Source organism: Hydra vulgaris, chromosome 05 (assembly GCF_038396675.1).
Source record: "Hydra vulgaris chromosome 05, alternate assembly HydraT2T_AEP".
In the NCBI taxonomy this organism is placed as follows: Eukaryota; Metazoa; Cnidaria; class Hydrozoa; order Anthoathecata; family Hydridae; genus Hydra; species Hydra vulgaris.
The window spans coordinates 29135704-29162756 of NC_088924.1; the positions used below are offsets into that span (position 1 = coordinate 29135704).

The 27053-nt window shown below is 28.6% G+C and overlaps 1 protein-coding gene across 1 annotated transcript; it reads right to left on the reverse strand.

Annotated features, from left to right (window-relative positions):
• Positions 1 to 550: 550 nt before the first annotated feature.
• Positions 551 to 26825, reverse strand: LOC136080762 (uncharacterized protein DDB_G0284311-like). Its single transcript, XM_065797840.1, has 6 exons — positions 26791 to 26825; positions 13498 to 13589; positions 3688 to 3746; positions 2304 to 2405; positions 1989 to 2159; positions 551 to 1901 (listed from the first exon to the last, which is right to left on the reverse strand). Exons 4-6 carry the CDS (start codon positions 2376 to 2378, stop codon positions 1071 to 1073), a joined length of 1077 nt encoding a protein of 358 aa, XP_065653912.1. The 5' UTR covers positions 2379 to 2405; positions 3688 to 3746; positions 13498 to 13589; positions 26791 to 26825; the 3' UTR covers positions 551 to 1070.
• Between the last annotated feature and the right edge of the window lie 228 nt (positions 26826 to 27053).

Consider the following 27053-nt stretch of genomic DNA (forward strand, 5'->3'; position numbering starts at 1 on the left):
TGAGATTTATTTGTATAAGTATAAATAAAAGTAAATGTAAAATCAAATTTGTGTAAACTTTTATTACAGCCAAATTTAAAAAAATTTAGCTGTAATCATCTAAAACTTTAAAATAATTCTTTATGGAATACTACATTATATTGATTATTGATAGAAATTAATTTCAGACTCAAAGAAAGTACGTTTTTTTTTATGTAACTACTTTTGTCAGGTGGGAAGAGCCAATTAAACTGGAATCCCTGAGAATATATAGATGATTACACTACTGGTTTTTGCAAAAAAGCTGGCTAATCAGAGAAGGATATACAGCATTCTAAGAAGTTCATAACTGAGTCACCGCGATAAGTATACAAACAATATTTCAGGCTAATAACAAAAAATATTGTTCCTGATATAATCTATTACTATTACTATATATCTAACTACTTATAATATGTTCAATTGAGCCTTTTTTTGACAATTCGCCAACTTTGGAGGGCAGATCCAAATTATCGCAGCAGAGAACCTGCCCCTAACTTCGCGTGATGTTTTTGATAGATCAAAAAGCAGATAGTTAGATTTATTTGTATTTGTATTAAACATTACAAACTCAAAATTTTCAGCTTCACTTAAAAAAAAAAAAATAGTTTTATTACTTCAGACAAATAAAATAAATTAAAAACAGTTTTTAAAAATTTATATTTAAGTTAATGTAATGTGCATAATTCACATAAAAATTAAGAAAACAAGATTTAAACAAAAAAATCGCAATCTAATTTTAAGTTGTTTAAAAAACAAAGCATAAAACTTGATCAACAAAATATTCAGTTTAAAATAGATTTTTTTTTGAGAATTATATTAAAAAATAATCGAATAAATAAAAAAAAAAATTAGGGTCTTTCCATAAAAAATTTGTGCGAATGCAATTTTTGATTGTAATTGCTCATATAACACACAATGGAGTGTGTAGTTTATTGGGACTCCATCTTTTGAGACTTTTTATAAAAGGCTTCAACGCCATTCAAAAGATGTCATTAGGTTTCATCATCATTTTTATTTTATGACAGACAAGTTGGAAAAAATTTAAGTGTTTAAATCTTCGTAACCTGTTCTTCTTCTTCTACTTTTTTATCTTCATCATCATCATCATCATCATCATCATCATCATCATCATCATCATCATCATCTTCTTCTTCTTCTTCTTCTTCTTCTTCTTCTTCTTCTTCTTCTTCTTCTTCTTCTTCTTCTCCTTCGTCATCACTTAATTGCTCTTCTTCTACTGAAGGTGTATCAGTTAGGGCGTTTAAAGATCGACTTAAAGAACAAGTAAGAAAATTACCATTGCTTGAGGCAGGGCTCTCTCGTTTCTTAGAAGGCGGAGATAATGTCCTACTAAAATTTTCAGGGTAAGTTGGTGAAATTTTCAGTGTATCGCTAAGTTCATTTAATTTATCTGTAGATGAGGAATTTAATTTCTCATTTTTATTTTCATTAGATTTTAATTTATCATCACATTGTTTCGCTTCTTTATTATTACATCCTTTATCGATATTTTCTTTCCCATTTTCAGGGGAAGTTGGTGAAATTTTTAGTGTATTGCTAAGTTCATTTAATTTATCTGTAGATGAGGAATTTAATTTCTCATTTTTATTTTCATTAGATTTTAATTTATCATCACATTGTTTCGCTTCTTTATTATTACATCCTTTATCGATATTTTCTTTCCCATTTTCAGGGGAAGTTGGTGAAATTTTTAGTGTATTGCTAAGTTCATTTAATTTATCTGTAGATGAGGAATTTAATTTCTCGTTTTTATTTTCATTAGATTTTGATTTATCATCACATTGTTTCGCTTCTTTATTATTACATCCTTTATCGATAATTTCTTTCCCATTTTCAGGAAGTGCAATACTTAAAGATAGCTAAAAACCAACGAACAGTTAAAAAATAACTCAATAAAAAAGATATTTATAAAAGTTTTGATATAATACCAATATAAAATTAAAAACCTCAAAATTCTTAGGAAAAAATTTGTGTTTTTTGTCTTTATTTGCTTTATCAAGCTCATTTTTACTGAACAAGATGTGTTTTACGTTGTCATTTTTGTTTGTAATTGGGCGAGTTGACGTTTTGTGGTACTCCAAAAAAAGAGTATTAAACCAAAAAACAAACATGCGTTCCTACAATAAAAACAAACAGGCGTTCCTACAATATATTAAAAACAAACATGCGTTCCAACAATCAGAAAACCACGAACACAGTACGAAAAAACAAAAAAACAATAATATAAAAAAATTTGTTTATCAACAATAAAATATAAACACCTTTTTGAATAAATCTTTGTGAAAGAAATCTACTTTAATATCGCCACAAAGTGGAAGTGGATTTTCCAAATGCATTGTATATTCTTTCTCGGATTTCTTTATCTACAATATGATGCTCAGAAAGTGACATATAGAAAAGAAATACAACAAAAGCGTTAATAAAAAAATTATGTTATTAAAAGTTTATTTTAACGAAACTCATTCCAAGTTCTTTATTTTTACTCATTAATTTTACAATTGTGCACTTGAACTATTTAAATAGATATATTATTGAAAATAAATACTTTTCTTGACAGCTAAAGACATTTTTTTCTTCTTAGGCGTGGTGCGGTATTGTTACCATAATTATACTAATAATACTGGTGTTGTTACATGCAATTGTTCATTATTTAAAAACAGTAAATTTTGTAAACTAAATGTTACAAATGAAACAGCGTTTATTTAAAAATACACATATTAGATCGCTATTTCTAAATAATTGACCGTCTTGCTAATTTTACCTAACACCAAATATGTAATTTTTGAAAAAAAAATTCATATTTGATGTTAGAATAAGACTGAACGTCACTCCAAAAGATTAAGCTGTCACAATAAGGATAACAATAAATAAGGACGAGTTATTAAAAAACCGTATCGTTTTAAAAGTTACCTTAATAATAAATATTTTTTCAAAATTTGTTTCGTGCATCTGTATTAAAATAAAACAAAAAGTCACGAAAATCCCATTTTAAAAATTTTATCAATTCATTTTTGTTATTATTTTTAACTCATTTTCACGATGCGCCTTAATAAACAATCATTTATGCAGAGTTTTATCACAAATAAAGAATAAAACCTCATAGATTTTAGATTTTAATTGTAAAAATAAATTACGAAGAAAGAATATGTATTTGAGAACAGTATGTATCTAGAGTTATGCATATATAAAGGACATTTTATGTACTAGTAAAGTTTTTTTAAAAGTTTTTGTTCGACAGAATTTTACATTTAAATTAATTATAATAATGCTTATAGAAAGTTAATTTTAGAAACAAGCCAGTAGCTTTCTGTTTAAAAAACTTTGTCTTAAGTACACCCTTAACTGAAAATGAAGGTTTGTTCTATAAGGTAACTAAAAAAATTACTTAGTTACATTTAAACTTTAGGTTACAATTTACTATATACTATACAAAAAACATCATTTACAAATTATATATAAAATACAAAGGTTTTATATGAAGTTCACAGAAAATAAAAATGTATCGAGTACAACAAAAACATCATTTTTTTATATAAAGTTTATTGAAAAAATTGATGTACAACATCACAAAAAAAAAATTATTTAAAAAGTTAAATTAGGTATAGTTTTTAATAATAACAATATTAAAAATGACAAAAAATTTACCTCGAAGGTTTTGGATTTATAAAGCTCAACTTCTCCCGAAAAAATTACAAAACTCGGTACTAAATTTAAATATGAAAAAAAAAATCAATCATTAAAAAAAAAAAAAAAATGATTTCAGAGAAAGATATTTATGCTCATAAAAATTCCTTACAGCAACCATAAAACAGTAGGAGATATGGAGGGTGAGGTTATTAATTGAGGAATTAACATAGAGTTAACTAGAACACAGGTTAACTCTAAGTTAATTCTCCGCTAAAGTCAAACCTTTATATTAGGCAAACTTTGGTAAGTCAATCAATATTTTTGTATTCTTTCAAAAAATTTCTTCTATTGATTTCATTTTACATACACTTTTTGTATGTAAAATGAAATCAATAAAAATAAATTTTTAAAAAGTATATAAAATAACAACAGGGTACCAACTATTTTATTTGTATTGTTTAGTAGAACAAAATATTATCAGACATAAAACAGCGAAAAAATAAAACTGTTACAAAATAAATTATATTAAATTAAAAAAAAAAGGCTTACAAATAATGGAAACAGTTTTTATACCAAGTAATAAGATAATAATTGTATTTATTACTTTACTACTCAGTATTAAAAACTTATGTTTATTGATCGCATAATATTTTTATACACCCGTATATATATTCATGTAACTTATCGGCTTGGGCTTATTTGTCCAAAAAGTTTCAATTTTAGCACCTTGTTAGGTTTTTAATAAAGTTTTATTTAACAGCATTCATTACATTGGTTGTGTAGTTGAGTATTTTGTGGTTTTCTTTTAGAAAATAATAATTTTTATTATCTATATAATAATGCTGAACTTAATAGTAGTAGTGCCCTTTTGAGCATGTTTGATATAGAACTCTTGGCAGCAATTGCAACTGTGGTAATAGCGAGAAAGAGTCGAAACATTTTGTTTTAAAAAAAAATGTGAAATAATGTGTATGCAAATATCTAACGTACGTAAACTTCAAATTATGTAATTTTAAAACGTACTTAAACATATATTAAGTTTTACAGACTTTCACTTTAATTGCATTGCTTCAACTTCTCTTTTATTTTGATCTACAGCATTTATTTCTGTTAAAAAAATTATTATACACTTTCAAAATTTCGTTTGTAAATGTGCCAGAGTAGCCGAGTGGTTAGCGCGCAGAGCTTCTGAACAAAAAGCCTACCTGGTTCGAGTCTTACTCCAACTCCGAGTCCTACTCCTGTGGCGACATTCTTTTTTAAATTTTTTTTGATTTTTTAAAATACAAAATACTTGTGAGGTTTTAAATATGATTATATAAAAACATATGTAACGGTATAATACAATTCAACAAACAAAAAGATTTTTTAAAAAGCTAAAAATTCGAAAAAACGAAGGGAACTTTTTGCTTATGCGTCATGATTATTTACTAATGATATTTTAGTTTTACATTTCAAGTTTTTATACAACTAAGTTGAGTTCGTGCAAGGAAAATGAGTATACAACATGTTTATATATAGAATATAAAATCTATAGAACTATAAGGATGTTGATTTGAACTTGCCGCGTGGCGACCTTAACTTTTTTTTAAAACAGTAATGGGGTTTAAAAAGTATGTTTTTATTAAGAACATAATTGAAAATTTTAATTTTATATTTAAATTAAGCCATTTTATTAAATTTATTATTTTTAAAAATAATTGAAACTTTAAATTATTTGATATTGATATAATAAGGAAATTTATAGTTTCACAGCTATTTTACAATGCCCCTGTTAAACATTCTAAACCGACTGCGCAACAACGACAGAATTTAAATAGTGTACTGCATTCTTTGTTCGCTTAACTTTTAGATTAAGAATCGCCCATAAATTACACAATGCTAAATTTCACTAATGAACAAAACAAAAAAGATCAAAATTTTCCTTTGCAGAGTCATAAATTAAATAATAATTCAAAATAGCTCATTAAGTTTAATGAAAATTGCCAAAACAATTTAAGATTTCCTTCTTCTTTTTTAGAAGTAATTTTATTGTTGTGTTATTATAGACGATCCCTTAGTGTTTTATAGTCTATAGTTTTTAGTGGTCTTTTTAAGATCTTCTAAGTTCCTTTTATATAGCGTTGCGTACTAAAGTCTGTAAGTGTAAACATCTTAAGTATATGTTGCGTTTGCAGGCAGAATATGGAACAATCGTGAATCATAAATCTATAAAAATGAGACAACTTTTGAATTTTATTTTAACAATCAGGAAACTTTTTTGCTATATTATTATTTTTTTGCTATAAATATTGCTATAATTATTATAGATATATACTATAATAAAAATTTTGTTATAAATTTTGCTGTAAACATAGCAAGATTGAAAAACATTCAAAATTTTTATGGGACGTCTTTTATCCCCCAAAAAGATGAACTATCAAAGATATGCATTTAGGAGATAAACAAACCTTATTATAAATCTTTTATAAGCTTTAGGTATGCGAAAAAAATGCGCATGTTTATTTTTTAAAATAAAATAATTTTTCAAAATGAGTTATTTTACGTAAAAAAATTGAAGTAAACAAATAACAGGTATAGAAATGATCAGTGTGGAATCGATAAGTATAGAAATGGTAGGTTGGGTAAACACCCATATTTTTTGGATCCAGAAAGCTAGGATATATATATATAAGGAAAATGTATAGAAAAGTTCACTGTGAGCCATAAAGACCGCCAGGTTCAACTTCTCCCCACCTCTAATTTTATTTAAAAAAATAAATAAATGCAGTGTATGTAAGTCTTTTTCAAGTGCAGAACAAATCTTAAGTCAATCAGAAGAGTTAGTATTTTAAGTTTTAAAAATTAGAAAAACCTAAAAATTAGGCCTCAAAAATATTGCAATACGCCATTCTTAGCTTCTTTTTCTTTAATAGTTTTGAAATGATTCAAGTAAAAAACATCATACGGTAAAGATGGCTGATTTAAAACAGACTGTTTTTGCAGTTTGTTTCAAAAAAAAGGTAAATATTCAAAATCTTTAGTAAAAATACAACCATCTGTAGCAAATAAAATCAAGGAGTATATTTGGCCTGAGTTCAATGCAGAGTCTAATGTCTGTCTGGATGTAATTTGTTCAAGTTGTAGAAGAAACATCTAATTGCTGGAAAAGGGATCAAACACTTATCTTTTAAACTGGATAAGTAAAGTTCCTCAAGTATATGACTTAAAAATTATTTAAGTTAAACGATTAATACATATAAAGATATATACTCTTTATGAAGTATTATTTTTGAATTAGGTTGACAGACCAAGAATTAGACGTAGTACTGAGCTTAGTGATCTTATACAATCATCTCATGTTTATACAATAGATGTTGAATCTCTGGAAGAAAAATGTGCAGCTGCTGCTTTACTCTCCTTGCAAGAGGTTAAAAATTAAATAATAATTTACTTGATAAGTAAATTGAAAGTTATCAAACATTTGTTTAAAAACCTTAATAAAAAACCACCAGGCATATATTAATTTAAGAGTAAAATTGATTCTTCAGGATGACATAACAACTGTTGTTCTTATCAGGCTGCTTTAAATTGAATTAATTAGGCAGAAACTCTTGATCCCACATTATGTGAGCAAGTTGCTTCAGGCATAATAAAAAACAAGCTGGAACGAGAAGGCATTGAGAGACGCCAGTCCTTTAAAATATCTTCAGGTGTCTAAGTTTTTATATATTCATTTTTAAATAATTAAAAAGGGTTTATATGTTCAGATAAAACTTAAATGCACATATAAAACACTCAGTAGATATGAGGCTTTTAACTAAGCAATTGTATAGGTTGCTAACAACTTTTTCAAATGTTTGCATTGTAAATTTAAAGTAGGGGTAGGTTAAAGATACATTTAATTAATTATACTTTATCTTTAAGGTGGAAATCCATTAACTTTAACTGTTGAAACTAAAGACAATAGATCTTCTTGAAAGTTTTTTAATCATATATAATTTCAAACAGAGATGGAATTAACTTCTATACTGGAATTGATAGAAAATAAAACAAAAAACTGATATCAAGTCTCCGTAAGAATCTGGGATCATCTAATGTTGTGGAGAATAATGTAATTAGTATGATGACATCATTAAAAGAAGAATATTAAATCTAAATATAAAATAGAACTAAATATAAAAGATAACTTTATTTGGAATGATGAAATTGTAACAAGACATGTAGTATTTATCCATGACACTTCTGAATTTATTCTTAGTATTTTAATGAAAAAAGGATTGGATCCTTTTTCCAGTATGGTATGTATATCAATAGATGGAGGTCAAGGATATCTTAAAGTAATTGTAAATGTCTTTGATAAAACCAATAAAAATAAGATTACATTGACAGTGGAGTTAAAAGGTGTTTTATTCTTGCTATTGTTGAAAATGCTTGTGAAGACAATGGAAATTTGCAGAAAATCTTGAGTAGATTAAATCTGGATGATGTTACATATCACCTTGCATTTGACTTAAAATGTGCTAACAGCATCTTTGGTTTGTCTTCTCATTCAGGTAAATATGCCTGGTTGTGGGGTGAAGGCGAATGTTCCTTAGAAAGTAGTACTCCAAGAACGTTAGGTTCTTTTGATCATTGGCACAACTTATTTGTTGAAAATGGAAAAAAAAAGGTTAGAGATGAAAGATTTTTAAAACGTTATTAGTCCTCGACTCGTTTATTTAGATAAAAATGCTGAAGATAAACTTAATCACTTAGTCCCTCCACCAGAGTTACATCTTTTTACGGGGATTGTGACATTACTTGGTAGACTACTTTTAGATAATTGGCCTCTTTTTAAAAATTGGCTCAAAGAACATTATATCTTACTTTGAGGTTATTATGGGATAGGCTTTGATGGGAACAATTCCAATAAACTTCTGGAAAAAGTAGATATCTTAGACAGATGTGTTAGCATCTCAAACTAATTTATTGCCTATAGTTCATTGCCTCAGAAAGTTTGCAAAGGTTAAAGAGTGCACCTTTGGATATGAAGTAGGCAGCAATGCTTCTTCAGTTATTGAAGAGTTTAAAGAATCATTTTGTGACCTACAGCATTATGCAAAGATACATTTAAATACAGAGCTGAAGGTTACCTGGAAGGTCTATATAGTTGTCTGTGATATTCTCCCATTTGTGAAGTTTAATTGTTGTTCTCTGTTGTTCTGATGCTGAACAGAATTGAGAAGCTGTTCATAGTGCCTTCAAAGTTGGTCTCAATACAAGCGAAGGATTGAACATAAAGATTATGCTAAATGATTGAAATCTGCTATTGTCACTTTTTGCTTAGATAAGATGTAAATATTGTAATATAAAAGTAGTTGTGTTGTTTTTGTTGCATTTATAGTATTTTTTTCTTTTAATTATTGCTATAATGGTGTAAAAGCAGTTTAAATCACTTCAATTTAAGATTAGTTAGAAAAAAAAAGGATTGTTTCAAGGAGGATAATGAAAGATTAATCGAAAATTTTTTTTTTTTGAAAAGAGGTAATATCATCATTAAGGGGCTAACTTTATCACTTGAAGGGGGGTAAATAGGGTGAAAAATAAGTTTTTATGTTACTTCTGATCAACTGTAGATTTGTCCAATACAATAAAATAACATTTCTAAGCAGCACTTATCTTATTATGAAAAAAAATTAGAGGTGGGGAAAAGTTGAACCTGGCGGTCTTTATGGCTCACTGTGAGCTCAGTGTGGAATAGACTTACAAAGACCCGCATTTATATGGGTCAGTTCAGCTAGTTCTTATTATTACCATTTATATTTCATTCTATTTTTTGTTAATTTTATTAAAATTTTTATTTATATTTTAATCTATAACTATAACACACAGGTACCCTAAAAGTGACCTAAGACCTTTTATCAAATCTCATGAAAATTTGTTTTTGATTTTAAAAGTAGTCCATGTAGTGCACATTCCAAAACTATCAAAAGTGAAATCGTTATTTGGCAGCTTTCTAAGAAATCTAAGTTATAAGACTTGTTTTAACTAGAGGTTAATGCCCCTCTGACTCACCCTAAGACCACTGCGAGTGAATCAAATAGTTGTATATAATTTGTTTGGTTGTTTGATCTAGTGGATTGAGACTTTGAGGATCGTGTTAAGAAATAACTTCTGATAACAATTAGGGCTTTCTAGTTAAAACATTGAATAATTTATCACTTTTTAAAAGTTAGCTTTATTTTTCATTGAAGCGGATAAGGTAGGATTACAGGAATACAATGGCTCAATAGAATCGTCTTTGGATTTGTAATAAAAAAATTCTAAATAAAATATATTTTTTTTAAAAATAAAGGAAATATTTACAAATAAAAAACACTACATTTACCTAAATTTATAAAGTAAATACTTTTTATTTATATGTAACTCTTTAACTATAAATGCCTTGTGTTGTACACACATACAGCTCTTTGCAAGACTTCATTAAAATTGGCGTTGTGTTGTCCTACCTTTCGCAATTCTCTAAACTGTTTGAAGTCTTTATGGAATGATTCCAATGCTTCTTCAGTCCAATACCTTAAACCTTTATTTCAAAATATTTAATAATAAAATTTTTATATGTAAAAATTTGAAAAGTTATCAGTTATTTTTCTAAACATGCACTTACCAAACTTTCCTCCTATCATTACAATAAACTCTTCAACATGATGCTCCCTTATATGAACTTTTAGAGAAATGTTTGAACCAAGATCTCTGAAACTTTGTGAAAACCTTTGAACAAAATCAGAGTTGGATTTAATGTTTTTCCAAAACATAAATGAACAACATTGCTCAAGTCTTTTAAGGCTTTCATATATATTCCATTAATAATTTTGTGCTCATAGATAAATTTGAAAGCGATCAAATTTTTTTAGAAACTTGTTGGAACCATTTACTTCTAACCCATGTTTACCTTAATAAGGTACTCTGGCAAAATTAATTGTTGATAGATAACTATTAAAAAATGAAATCCTTGATTAGTGTCCTCAAACAAGTTTTTTCAAGTATTTAGAGAAATTTTTCTACTATGACTAGAAAAATATGTGAGCCTGATATGTTTACAATTTCCACTAACTACTTTGTTACATTTCCATTCAATAAAGGAGGATTAACTACTTTACTAAAATTTTCAGCTTTTTCAATGCTTCTTCCAGCACCCATCCATTTGTTATACCACTCACACAGAGAAGTTAGAGAACATAACTCTTATTATTATTTTTATTATTATTATTATTGTATTAGTTTCACATGATACCATTGGTGGAAGAGTCACTTTGTCAGTACCAATTTTACACCCATTAACACAAATAAAACACTCACATTTCCCACCTTGAACAACTCTAGTATTAAGACCTAAAAGTAATAAGAAGTTATTTTTTTAGTGCAAAAACAATATTGTTTATAAGCAGAACAATTATAATAAAAAACATAATTGGTTTTAGTTGGCTTATTTTTTTATAAAACTTACCTTCATACTTAGGTCGAGCAGTGAATAAAAATCTTTTTGAATCTGTTTTCTCTAAACTCGATAGATCTTTTATGCAATTAGAACACAGCGTTTTAGGTTGATCAGGGTTTTCAACAGAGTAGCTTTATCAAAAAAATCTCTTGTTAATATTTTCATAATTTTTTCCTTGTTTTTGACCTTAATTATTGCATTTGGTTTGAATGCATCTTAAATCATTACTTTTTTTCATACAGCATATGCAAAAGCATTATAAAAACTTGTTATAATCTTTAGCTAATTTTTGCATTTCTTTTCTATTCTTGAGAAATAGTTCCTACATTTTTTGATACACTTCTAATTTTAAGTCAATATAAGATTTTTACTTAATTAATAAAATGAAGTCGCTGTTATTGCCAAAATGTGTTTATAAATATTGTTAAAGTCTTGAAGCAACAAAAACTATAAGCTGATCGGAAACTAATAAATATTATTATAGCCAATCGCGCTGCTACAACTACAGAAAGTAAACAACTTTAATGGCTGACGCGAAAGTAATAATTTAATATGAAAACATCGTTATTTATAAAACTTCTTACTAAGTTTTCTCAAAAGCTACCGACCAATAATTTAAATTTTGATAGTTTCAGAATGTACAAATGTACCACTTTCAAAAACAAAACAAAAAATTCATGGGATTTGATATAAAGTCTTAGGTCACCTTCAGGGTATCCGTGAACAGAGAGAGAAATCAACACCAAATAATATAACAAAATTAAAATAGTATAACAAAATTAAAATAATATATATATATATATATATATATATATATAGACACACACATATATATATATATATATATATACACACACACACACACACACACACACACACACACACACACACACACACACACACACACACACACACACACCCACCCATATATATATATATATATATATACACACACACAGACACACACACACACACACACACACACACACACACACACATATATATATATATATATATATATATATATATATATATATATATATATATATATATATATGTATATATAATTTGCCACTATTTACAAAAATATATACTTATAAAAACACTACCAGTATTATTTCATCAATACTACTAGTACTTTACAAATTTGGATGAAGTTAGGATTTTGGCTGTTTGTTGTAAAGTCCTCCCTACTGCAGTATGGAGCAGGCATAAATCAAAGGGTAAAACATAAATGGCAATGATGTTCATCTGATTGGATAAAGTAGGTATTGGAGCTAAGCCTCTTAGAAATGCCGGTAAAATTACCTGAGATTCCAAGAAGAGGTTTACTACCACCACAACATAAACAGGGATTAAACAAAAGCAATTATGTTTATTCTTTATTTTATACCTTCTATTATTTTATGCTTGTTTAGTTTAAATATTGGTATACATATATATAAATATATGCATATATATTATAGATAATAATAAAAATTATATTAATATTTTTTTAATTATTGTACATGTTGTTAATTTTCAATTAACAACATGTACAATAATTTCATTGAAATTTCATTTAATTGACAAAAAGATTTCTTTATCTGACCAAGTCACTTTTAGCTCTTGCTGTAAGTGTGTTTATATGCCTTTCCAATTTGATCTTTTTTGATATCATAACACAAAGATCACTCTCTAACATTGTTTCTTGATTAACTAAAATATTTTGGTGAATCATTTTAAGTATACTGCACATAAAATATTTGCAATTCAGGTTTCTTTTGCCGATATGCATAATTTTTCAATTTCTTTATTGAAGTTGATTAACCATTTTTCACTCCATTCAACCAGCTTACATAAGCCTTGCTGTAACATTCGACTGTCTTTGAATGTTTTAATGAATGAAATAACTTTGGTATCATCTGCGTATTACTTTTTTCTATTCAAAGCTGATTGCGCCAAGAACTACTTTTTGTGTTTGTTCGCTTAAGAAACTTTTAAAAGCGCGTATTAAATGTTTTTGAGTTCCTTTAAATTTTAGTTTTAATAATGTTGTCAAATAGATTTTTTTTCCAAATACTCTTATGCAGGTTTTGAAAGTATTAGAGTTTTTAGACTTTTTAGGTTTTTTAAATAATAAAATAAATTTGCGTTTTAATTTTTCAGACTTTTTACTTGAATTTTATTATTATTGCCAACTTTAATTTTTTCAGAAAAAAAGATAACTATAAAAATTAAACTTTCTTTTTTCATAAATGGTGTCTGTCCAAACTCAAATCCTTTAGTATAACCTCATCAGAGATGTTATATCTCAAGATATAAAATATAAAATGGACATTTAATACACAAAAAGCTTTACATAATGTTTTATAAAAATCACTACTCACCATAAGTTCCATAATTAAATGTAGGAATTCCAATAAATGTGAATGATTTGAGAAAAACAGGTTTTCTTTCAAAATCAATACCCGGTTGATTTCTAAATAAATGATTTGTGAATTACTTTATTTAATGTAAATTATTAAATCAGTGTTTCACATGAAAACGTGTGATCACATGTCTTTATATGATCATGCATATAACCTTTTTGTTTTGCTGACTTGGTCATGGCTTTTAAATAGTTTTATAATTTTTGCGCATTTTAAAAATAGTGCCTAAAAACGAAAGTAACCTAAACAAAAATGAAAACAAAAACCATAAACTGAAAAAAGAAAATAAATCTTAACCTAAGAGAAAATGAACCAAGGTAAAAAAATAGGCTATAAACCAAATTTTTATCTTTAATTTTAAAGCGTTTTGCTTAATAGACTTTCATAAAAAAAGTTTCTAAGATAATTATTCCAAACTGATTTATTAACGAAATTTTAATTAATTTTGTTGCAGTAAGTTAGAGCAGGAGTAAATAGGCTAGTGTGGGGTTTATAGCACACCATTTTACGTTAAAATTCAATGTTGTTTGATATATATGCTTTATTATAGATGTTTTATTTTCGGTTAAATTATTTGGACTAATCTGTTTTGTTTCCTCACTCGTATTAAATTTTGTTGATGGAATTAACAGGCATCCTAAAAATAAGAAAACAAAAACAGTAAAAAAAAATAGAAGAGCTAAATCTTAAATTTTAGTATGTGTTTTAATTAAACCCCAAGTCTATTCATTCCTGCCATAACTTCCTGCAACAAAATTATTATAAATTTTGTTAATAAATCTGTTTGGAATTATTATCTTAGAAACTTTGATCTTTATGCAAGTCTATTAGGCGAAACGCTTTTAAATTTAAAAGATTTGGTTTATAGCTTACTTTATTAATTTTGTTTATACTCTCTTAGGTTTTTATTTCCATTTTTATTTAGATTACTTTCGGTTTCAAGTGCCATTCTTAAAATATGCTAAACTATTTAAAATTACTAAACTATTTAAAAACCATGGCAAAGTCAGCAAAACAAAAGTATTGCATTTATATGTTTATATGAGTATTTATTGCATTTATATATTTATATTGCAATTGCACATCTTTATATGCTCACATTTGTTGTCAAATTGTAAAAACAATGTAAATCATAACAACAGTTAAATTATAAAAAAATTACTGTAGTACATGGTTTCGCATAAATTATAATTTTGCAGACAAGATATTTTTTGGTTAAGTAATTTAAGATAAGACTGTTTAGCAATTTGTTTCATTTGCATTTATTGAAAGCTAAAACAAAAAATCTTTAAAAATGCCAGGCGGAATTTTGTGCTCTATCTAAAGGTGTAAAAATTATTTTTAAAAATTTAATTTTGCCTCAGCAAACCTCCAAATTTTCACCCTCATAAAAAGAAAAAAGTTTTTTTTCTAAAAAATTAACTTCAAAACTCCCAAAACTAAAATTAAATTTTACTAAACAAAAAAGGCTCTTTTCAAAATTGAATTTGCTAGTTTGTTTCGGAAAAAAGTTATGAGCAAAAATCCAATATAAATGTTTTTCGAAGGAGGAGTAAACATGCTAATTGCTCGCACTTATGCATTAAGATGAGAGCAGTTAAACTAATTAATAGTTATTAATTATTTAAACAAATAAATTTGGCAGCCTTTGCTATTTATCTAAAAAATTTAAAAACAAAATGACTCGTACTTAGATTCATAAAACGCAAACAACTTACAATAAAGAGCATTTTCAACTTGAAGTAGAACAAATCAAAAGACAAAATATTACTCAGTAAAGCTTCAGAGGCATACAATATACCAAAGGCAACTCTTCACAAGCATATGCACAACAAAGTCGAAAAACATGTTAAGGTACAATTAATGTGCTAAGTACAGCATTTAAATTTGTTCTTGTTTCAATACTTTTCAGTTTAGCTGATTGGGGTTTCTGCAGAACCTTCGCAGATGTCATCGCAATAGTTAGGGGATATTTAGTATCTACAAATCAAAATCATCTGTTTCCTCCAAATAGTATACCAGGATAAGAATGGTATCAAAGTTTCAAGAAACGATGGCGTCATAAATTAAGTGTCAGAGTAACAGGCAATATTTCGTCTCTCAGAGCATCCTCTTTTATCAAATCAAAATAACAAGTTATTTCAATACACTTCAAAAACATTTTCTTGAAGCAAATATCAACATAAACCCTGCCTGCAATTAGTGAAATTTTGACAAAATTGGATTTTTAAGAAAAACAAGGTAAACAGCATGTTTTACAGCGCCACCATATTGACACGCAAAAAAACCCCTAAAAGAGTCAGCATTCCAAGAGTTGAAGGCCAGTGTCTAAGTACATCTGTGGTGCTTGAGAAACTAAAGCAAGGCAATGCGGCCAAAAAGTCAAAGCAATTAAAAAAACACAAAATTCACTTCAGTGAAGCTTCAGCAACTTCAACGTTCAAAAAAACCGAGACAAGACAAAGACATCAAGAGGTGCAAAGAGTGTCGCAGAGTTTGGGAAGAAGCATTGCCAACTCAAAACAAAATGTAGTACCAATGTGAAGCTTTTATTTGTAAATCTCGAGTTCGTTGATCGTGTTTACCAAAAAATTACAAAATTGGTGTTATTTTGCATGAAAAAATGCAGGGAACCTGCTTCTGCCAATGAAACAACTCATTTTTTTAATTAATAAGTACTTTTTTTTCCGTATATTTGACTAAAATAGCTTTTTTTTAACTTAACTTCTAATAAGATTAGTTTTCATTTTATTTTTAATTAATTTACCTTGATTTTCTTGATATCCTTATTTAGTTTTAATTTGCTTAATATCTTAAAAAATTGTTATTAAAATTTAACTAGTTTACTTTTCCCCAATTAATAGGGGAAAAGTAAATGTTTTTTTCTTCATAAAAACCAATTTATTTAAAGATTTTCAAAATATTTTTTCTTAATTTTTATATATTTATATAATGTAAAAAATTCTCTTTAAAACAAAAAAAAAAACAAAAAAAACATAACATTTTTAATTTAGGAAAATATTTGAATTTGAAACTAAACCGTTTACTCTTACCCCAGTTTACTCTATTTAATAGAGTAAACTGTGGTAAGAGTAAACGATTTGTTACCATTCTTCTTATGGTGTATCAGGTAACAGATGTGACCTGATACACCATAAGAAGAAAGCTTATGAAGAATACCAGCATGTTAAACATTATCAAAAGCTGTAGAAATATCGAGAACGATAGCCTTAACCTCTCCAACTCTATTTAATTCGTGATAAAACCTATCGCTTATTACTGTTAGAACAAGAATTGAAGTAGAACAAGAATTGAAGTTCATATTGATGATCAGAAAGTAAGTTATTAGATTCAAGATGAGAGATTAAGTGTTTGTTTATTAAAGAATCAAAAAACAATCTTTTGATAAGAAGAAGACTAATGGGATAAAAGTTAGAAAAGTCAGAGTGCTCTCCGGAATTTTTGAAAACAGGGATAATAGACACCGCTTTCCAAATACGAGGTTTCATGACCTGAGAATAGCAGGCTTTGGTGCTAAACAAAACCTTTTTACAATGGTTTCTAACAATAGTAAACAGACTTATGTTTTCTGGAGAATTGTTTTGCTGGTAGATATGGAAGTAATGGTTTCACTTTGGAAATTGTAGCAGCACAATATGAGGAAAACCATGGAGAAGAGTGAGACTTGACTCATCAAGAGGGAATAAAAGTTTTCATGCCAGCCTGAATCCAAGAAGTTATATCAGAAGCACATCTATCAGCAGGAAGTTGAAAGATTTCTACCCAAGGGCCATCACGAAGAAAATCATGGAAAGAGTCCCAGTCGGCTTTAAGGTAATTATAAAAGGTACAATGATTGGGGATTCTGATGATGAAAAAGAATGAAATAATAGTTCTAGAAAGATTAAACCGTGATCAGAAGCACCTAAGGGTGAATGTAGGAGAAACTGAGCACTGACTAGAATCAGAAACAAGACATAAGTCGAGTAGAGAAAGTAAATGATTCGGGTTGCCTGAAAAGCAAGCTGGAAAGTTGACTATTTGAATTAGGGATTGATAAAGGCAAAAGTTGTGGGCTTTAACGCCTGCAGAGTCAATGACACTAGATCCAAGCCATTCAGTGTGATGAGTCATCAAAAACAATTATATTGGCTGAAGGACAAAGAGAGAGGGCTTGGTCAATTTGATCAAACATCGAAAAGAGTGCAGTTTTGAGATGAAGGAGAGCGATATAGAACAAAGAGAAAGGCAATAGTATAAGTGGTGCTAAACAAAAGCACATGAAAAAATAGTTTGTGGATTCAAACCTAGTTTCCTGAGAAATGGGTGAGTTCTTCCGAATGTAAATGCCCAGGCCAAGCATGTTACTGCATGTGGAGTCTTTCTGAATTAAAGGAAGATAACCATCAACACTAAGATCACAAGGTGAGACAGTCAAACTCAAATTAGTCTCACAAAGAGGTAGTAGGTCTGTTGAACTTTGCAAGAGATAAGACCCAACAGAAGAAAAGTTACTTTCGAAGACCATATTATTGATATTATTGAATTTTTAAATATGTTCAAGAACTTGACTCAAAGCATACATAGTACTTAGTACACTATTTATTAGTCCAAGCAATTGCCTCATTACTACTAATAAACCCTAAGCTGGTTTCAAAGGGCTCCAAATGTGGCCTCAACAATGCACACTAAAAGTAAAACAGGGACACCACCCATGCGCAACATCAAACTGTTAGAATGTTACTTTACAGCTGTTGATGGAATCAGCCTCTCTGAGAGCTACACAGAACCAGTTATTTTTTAGAGCTATTCACTTATTAGGAGATAATAGAATGAGTTGCCAAGTCATAAAAATAGAGACACAAGCAAAACCCATGCATTGAGTCAAAAAGATTCAGCTTCAACACCCTAAACTGGAAACAATGTAATAAAAATACATCTGTGCCAGCCTAATAGATGAAGAAGGGGTGTAAAGCTGGTCAACTGATAAAAGCTGATTACCCCAAGTCTTTGCCTAGAAGGCCTTCTACAAGACCGTGGCCAGATGTGTTTAACATCTGCCCAAGATGAGTATTTTTATCAAGATACTATCTCTAGCCTTTACTTAACCAAAACCCAAGGCAGGGGGTGTTTTAAAAAGCTTTTCCTAGCCTTTGCTTAAAAAAAACATATCCTTCAAGGCAGCAGGACATAAAGCAGATTATACTGGGTTACATGTTACCAGTAGCAGGATAACCTTACCTGACTTACAAAAAAAATAACAAAGTAAAGTTAATATAAAAGAAATATTTAGTAATTTCATGTAAATTGATAGCCAAAAGTTTTATTTAACAATTTAGCTCAATCTTTTAAATTACATATTGTCTTTATCTTTATTGTCTTATATTGTCTAATATTGTTTTCATTGTCTTTAAACAACTTTATTTTTGACTTGGATGTCAATTCAAATTTTTCGAATTACTTATCATCTTTAAGTTTTTACATGAGAAATTGAATTGACTTTGATTGATCAATTACCAAATAATAAAAAGACCTTAAACAACCTATGAAAAAAAGTACAAACTTCAAATAATTATTTCTTGTAAAGTTACAAAAATTCATGGCTAATTGTTTCAGAATCTATACTATTAGTTTAGTTTATTTTAGTGATCAATAATTTAAAAATTTACATTAATCTGTAATAAATTTATAAATTTTTGAAAAATTATAAATGTTCAAATTACCAACAAAGATGTGCTGCATCAGGCACCTCTATACTAACAGTCCTAAGATACTCGTGCACATCTGCGACACAAGTACCATACTTTTAGAACTTAAAAGAATACTGGAAACATATGTGAAGAGAGATTATTTACAGTTATCTTCTAAAATTCACTTTTAACTGATTTAAATGTTCGCTTAGTTGATTTATGAACAAGTTCACCGAAGTCGCATCAATTACTATTTGCGACAGAGTATTCCACTGGAAAACAACAGGGTTCGTGAAAAACTTCTCTCTTGGCATGCAATTGAGTACTCTTTGCTGTGTAAGTCTTTGATTATGACCACGAATAATATACTTTGACAACGAAGGACTATTGAATGGTACGTGAAAGTTTGTTTCATCGATTTAACGCATGAACTTGAACATCAGAATTAAATCACCTTTTATTATTCTTTCTTCAAGTGTCGTAAGATCTAACATGACACTTCACTGTTCGGCAGGGCAATTCCTAACCTCAGAAATGGTTTTTGTAGCATGGTTTTGAACTTTTTCTAGCGCTTTTATGTCTGCCCGTTGGCACGGTGACCATGCTTGGAAAGTGTACTGTAGGTGAGAATAAACATACGTGGTATACATTTATTTCCACAGTGAAAAACTACGGCTGTGAAAATTTTTTTTCTGCATCTCTAAGAAGTGGTTAGCATTCACCGCAGCTGCTGAAACTTGAGCATTAAGTTAAACATCATCTGAGAAAAAAACTCCAAGTTCTCACTCTAAATGAGTAACTTTGATAACAAGTGGCAGGCCGTCTGGCCCTGGCATGAAATAGTCTTGTTTTGATACAATTTTATCCTTGTCCAGTATGCATGACATTACACTTTTATTCCAGTATTAAATGTCAAGTGCCAGCAATATCACCATTCAATGGTTTTGTCTAAGTCTACTTACAGACTCTCTGCGACCCAATCAGACTTTATGACACTAATAACTTTGCTGTCATCAGCACAGAGTTTGATCTGATATTCTAATTTGTTTGGAAGATCATTAATGTAGAGAACAAACAGTAATGGACCCAAGAACCTTCCGGTACGCCGCTAATAACGTTTTTCCAATCTGATGTACAATATCCAATTACGACTCTCTGCTGCCTTACTGAGAGCCATGCTTTAATCCATGCATGAATCTCCTCTTTGATTCCGTAGTTTTGAATTTTGTGGAGAAGTCTGTTGTGTGGAACTCTGTCGAAGGCTTTTGCCAGATCCACGAAGATTACGTCTGTAGCGTATCCCTGGTACATAACTTCTGATAAAGGGTCAAGTGTTACCAGAAGGTTAATCAAGCACTACTTTTTGAAAAAGAAACCATGTTGATTTTTTGATATAAAACCATTTATAGTACAATGATTTAAAATCTGGTCTTAAACGAAACGCTCCATAACTTTACAAGGGACACTAGTAAGTGATGCTGGCCTATAACTAGATGCTTTTAGTTTGGAGCCCTTCTTGAATATTGGTGTTATATTTGAGCGCTTACAGTCGTCTGGCACCTTACCTTTAGAAAGTGAAGTCTGAAAAATAAGGGTAAGTGGAACGGAAAATCTTAGATGGACGCCATCTATGCCCATCGTCTTGTTCCCGCCAAGGTTTTTAAGTCACGTGCAATATACTGCGTCATACATGTCAATTCTGTCCTTGGTTTGAAATCTGACTTGGTACCTTGCGGCTTGATTACAAAAAACGATTGAAAGTAGTCATTTAAAATTTTACATATTTCCTCCTCATCAACTGTGTTTTCACTTGTACTGTCCTCTAAAACTCGTATTTGGTATTAAACTCTTTGCATTTTATTATTATAGGCATGAATCAATTTTGGGTTATTCTTTGAGGCTTGAACTATTTGTAATCTAGCACTGCTTTTTAACTTCTTTTGCAACCTGTTTGCATGATTTGTTATATTTATATTTGTTATATTTAAAAGTCACCAATTTGAAAGTCTCCATACAAAATTGCAACAATCGATAAAGTAAAATTAATTTAGACCAAATATCTGTTGCTTTGTCTAATTTTATTTGCAGTAATCACTTATGTAAAGATTTCTAAAAATTTTGGAATATTGTGGTGCAAAAAAAGTTGCTATCCAATTTTGTGCAACAAACAAGCTCTTTTTTCATCAAAAATGTAACCTGCCTCTGACAATAGTCTCATTTTTAATTCTTCTTAACTTTTAAATAGTTAAAAAGTATAGGATTCCAAATACAGTAGATATTTCATATATACATATATATATATATATATATATATATATATATATATATATATATATATATTTATATGTATATATATATATATTATATATATATATATATATATATATATATATATATATATATATATATATATATATATATATATATATATATATATATATATACACACACAAAAAGAGGCTACATAATATATATTTATAACCTATAATATATATATATATATCTATATATATATATATCTATATATATATATTTATATATTATAGGTTATAAATATATATTATGTAGCCACAATTTGGTGCACTTAGCAGATTGTCCATATGTTGAAAAATGTATTACTTGTGATAGGTGATTATCCGCAAGACATGCCAGAAAAGCCGTATCGCTAAGCTAGTTTTCGGAAACATAACCTACTGTGGCTACTCCTTCACCTATGTCTTATAGTTCGTAATATGTGTGTGCAAAATATTAAAAACCGTAAACTAGCATTGTTGCGCATCCAATAATGTTCAATGGCACCTTCGATTTAGCTAGTGACGCAATTGTCTCAAGGACCACCATATCGTTTAGATCATGGGGTCGGTACATTGATCCAAGAAGAATATTCTCCTTGCCAAAAGCAATTTTAGTTTAGTTAGCTTATTTTGAGTCCACAAGTACTGATACCATTCTTGATGTATAAAGCCACACCACCTCAGCGAGATCCTATCTCTTGTCAATTCAGGTTATGACATGCCAGTTCTGCTTGTGAAAACTCATTAAACCAAGTCTCTGTAACAAAAATTATATTCGGAATTGTATTTTTAGATGATGCTTTTAATCTAGAAGCTAACTAATCAAGTTTTTGTCTGTTGAGCAAGTATGGATTATAAGCCCAACGAGGGTATCCGTCATGAGGAGTTGTTGATGTATTTATGCCATTAAGCTTAGGTTGAAAGGCTTTATGCAACAAGCGCTTTGGTTGCATTCATTAAGATGGTATTGATAGTGCTGGTGGCGGTGTTGGCGGTCTTGACGGTCTAATTTAACGAAAGAAATAGTTGTTGTTTTGGTAGCAATGGTGCCGGTAATGCTGGTGATTGCGTATTTTGAGATTGTATTGGCGAGGTTGGATGCGCTTGCAGTAATGGATTTCGAGGCATTGATATTTGTGGGCTAATTGAATTTTTGTACAATTTCTTTTCATTGTTTAAAAGTAGCAAAGATGCTTTTTTTTGTTCGGTTGATGTGATGGCATCAATTCATCGTACTGAACCGGACAGTTGATGGATAATGAAACGAAAGGGTTTGCCAAGAAGATTAACTACCTCTAATTCGCAGTTGTTCTTTTTTCTCTCCTTGTTGACTTTTGTAAACTTAAGTTGCTGCGTGGGCGTCCTATCATCGCGAATATATGTCCCTTTAATTCCTTTAACTTTGTGGTTGCTTCCAGGTTTTAGCACCAGGTTTTGCTTGGATGGGCTAGAAAAACAGACTTGAAGAAGGCTAGGTGAATTATTACCGGCATTTTTATCTTTTACCTTTTTAGGCATTATACCGACTTAATGATAATCGCTGTAATTCCAGTTGCTTTGAAAACCTCTTCAACTTTTGCATAATTGGCTTTTTCCAATTCAAGTACGCCGACTAAAACAACGTTGCTCTTCCTCACTTGTTGATCTTTAGAGTCGTTGTTGAAAGCATTAAAATGTTTATGTCGCTCTACAACTTCTTTTTTCAATTTTCCAAGTATGCTTGAGTAAGATGCATTTTCTTGTTCAACTTGTGTGCTGTTAATAGACACATTACTCTCCATAGCTTTCTCTAAAACTTCGATTTTGTTATTGAAAAGTTTTTCTTGCTCATTGAACTGATTTTTTACTGCTTCAAGTACTCCGGTTAGTGCTGCAGAGAGCATACAGGTGAAGAGGTGTTTAACCACTTCAAGATTGTTAGGTTTCTGAGCTATCCACGAACTAGATGCAGTTTCTAGTGCTGACAAGATGATTGCAGCATAGTTTCGTTTCATTGGTACATGCGGGGGTAACGTTTTAAAGAATTTCATATATATATTAATATATACAAATTTAAAAAACAATAAAATAAAAAAATTCTCTCTCTATATATATAGAGCAGTTAGTAACTTTTAATATTTTACAGCACAAATTTAACTTATTGTTAAAAGCAAACAATCAAATTAATCTCAAAATAGCAAACAGATTAGAAATCCAGGTGCAGTTTTAATATTGAATAAAAATATATTTCAGTAATGTATACTGGATTTTTAGAGGTTTGAGTTTTGAAACTTACAGGCATTGTGCAAACTTCAAACTTTTGTATTTTTATGCTAATATCAAAAAATAATGTTTTGCATACAATTGGGGTGATTGGAGCTTGGAACAAAAAAACCATAATTTTTAGGCCCACCCAGTCCTTAATGTGGGAGCAACGAGTTTATAAAATGTTTTCTTTACTATTTTTATCTAAGCTCATATTCATAAATAAATTTCAAGTTTATGCAATTATCTCTTAGTGTCTCATTCTTTTTTGATATAAGCATAAACATACAAAAGTTTGGAGTTTGCACAATACCTGTAATTTTCAAAACTCAAACCTCTAATAAATCCAGTATATATTACTGAAATATATATATATATATATATATATATATATATATATATATATATATATATATATATATATATATATATAATATATACGTATATACATAGAGTTATATAATTTAAGCAGATTTATACAAAAAAAATACTTTAAAGTTATTTAAAGCATGTCAAATTGAAGAAATATAAATGTAAATAGTAAAAAGTAAAAATTGAGAAGTAAAAAAGAATGAAAAAAAGTGGGTTAAAGTGAAAAAATGCAGAGAACTAAACGTTTAAAATAAAAACTACAGAAACACGATTGTCTGTAGAAAAGTAACCAAATCTAAAACTTGATTAAATGATTAAACAAAAACGCGTCTTATCTATTCAAAAACCTTTTCGTAATTCAAAAAATAATATATACAATGTTATTTAGCAAAACCTCCTTGAAACCAAACATTTTGCAAGTTTACATAAGTTAAAATTTTTATTTCTCAACCAATTATTGTTGCAAGCATAAAAATTTCAAAACTTGCTGTTTTATAATATTTTAATAAATTATCTGAAAAACTATATAAATATATTAATAAATTGAGGGAAAGGAAAAATAAATCAGGAAAGAAAATCAAGAAAGTAAGAAGAATAAAAGCACAATGAATAAAAATTAAACAAATTCTGATCAACTTACTGAGAGGTTATATATATATATATATATTACTGAGAGGTTATATATATATATACTACAGAGAGTTTATATATATATATATTATATATAAATATATATATATATATATATATATATATATATATATATATATATATATATATATATATATATATATATATATATACATATAGAATATATGTAAAAGAAAACTAGATTAACAAAAATAATATATATATATATATATATATTATTTTTATTATTTTTAGGATATATATATATATATATTATTTTTAGGATATATATATATATATATATATATATATATATATATATATATATATATATATATATATATATACACATATATATATACAGTGGCGGCGTTAGGGTAGGGCCTGGTTGGGCGATGGCCAACCAGGCCCTTATCCTTTGCCTTTTTTTTGAATGGGGTTAAATTAAGCTAGGGGCGCCGTAGAAATCTCGCCCAGGGCGCTGGTAGTGCTAAAACCGGCACTGTATATATATAAAGACGAAAATATTGTTAAGAATAAATATTGTCCGTCAACTTTTAAAGCAAAACAAGCAACAACAGCATTACTTTAATACTTAAAAAAAATAGAAAATATAAAAATAAAAAAAGTGACGGGCATTTCATGTCACACTTCATCGTCAGGAACAACTTTATGTTCAAGTTCAAACCCTAATCCAAGACAACTTTTAATTATAGCAAGTTTTTCCAAGAAAGATTCTTCTGAACTTGTTTTGTCTTGAATGGTTGCTTTTGATCTTATTCCTATTTATAAATTTTCAAAAAGTATTTATATTCAAAAAGGTTGGGCCATTCGAGGTCTTAAAATTCTAAATTCATAGCAAACTATAACTTTAATGTTTTTGCAATACAGAGCAAAACTTAAAAAAAAGATAATTTTTCAAAAGTGATTAAGAATTGTGATAAATTTTCATTGACTCTAGATGAATGGACTTCTAATAGAAATCAGAGATATATGTGCCTAAACATACACATGTATGATAAATCAGTTCAATGCCTCGGAATGATGTGGATTATGGACTCAATGAAGGCTGAAGATGGTCTTAAATTGATTGTAACAAGGCTTTAACATTTTGAGTTAAATCTAAATAATCATATTTTTGGAATGATCAAAGATGGAGTCAACTCATCAACTATGTCTTTCTCATTTTTCTCATCAACTCATCAACTATGTCTTTCTCATTAATTTGTCAGTAGTTAATGTTATTTATAAAAAAGCAAATGATCCGGTGGAAGATAAAGATTCTTGTGACAACTTATATGAGGATCCTGAAGAAGCCAATGATGGTGATAATAAAACCAATTATGAAACTTCTGTCAATTGGGAAGAATTATTACTTAATAAAGAAGCTATTAAGCTTTGTGAGCTTGATAGAATTAAAACCACTACCTGAAAAATTCGAATGATTACAAAGTTTTTTAAAAGGTCACCTCTAAGAAATAAATATCTTCAAAGCTGTTATCTTAATGATTTCAAAAAAGAGTTGGCTTTAATTTTGGATGCAAAAACATGTTAGAATTCAATGTCTAAAATGATTTTAAGATTTTTTAAAATTGAACTAGGAGTTAAGAAAACATTGGAACATTTAAATGCATTAGAAATGCTACCAATTGATAATAAGATTAAATTCAAATTTAATGATGAGCAAGGCTTGCTTTAATTTTTTAGACTGTATCAAAAAAAATAAATTGCTGTATTGGAAGGATCAAATGACTGCCGGAAAATGCTACAAAAAATACACTATGCTTTAAATTCTTTACCACCATCATCAGTTGAAGTAGAAAGATTCTTTAGTGCTGCTGGACTTTTCATCACTAAGTTGAGAACAATATAGAGTGATAAAATGATATATATATATATATATATATATATATATATATATATATATATATATATATTTATATATACATATATATATACATACATATATATATACATATTAGAAACAGCTAAATTAAATGTGGTTAAAAAAAAAGCCATACTTTATATGTTTTAGGTAGCGGCTGAAGTATTTTATATATCTTCTTTGACAGGGTATTGTGACACCCTATCACAAAAGAAATAATAAAGCAATCACAAATTAATGTCATTTATTTATGCTAAAAAAGTATTAGTTAAGTTGCGGAAGTGGTGTAGTGGTAGAGCGCTCCCTTTATAGCCGAAAGATTTCGAGTTCGATTACCACTACGTCCCAGGTAGTAATATGAACTTTGAAAAATGTTACTTGTTTGTAAAAATTCTTGTT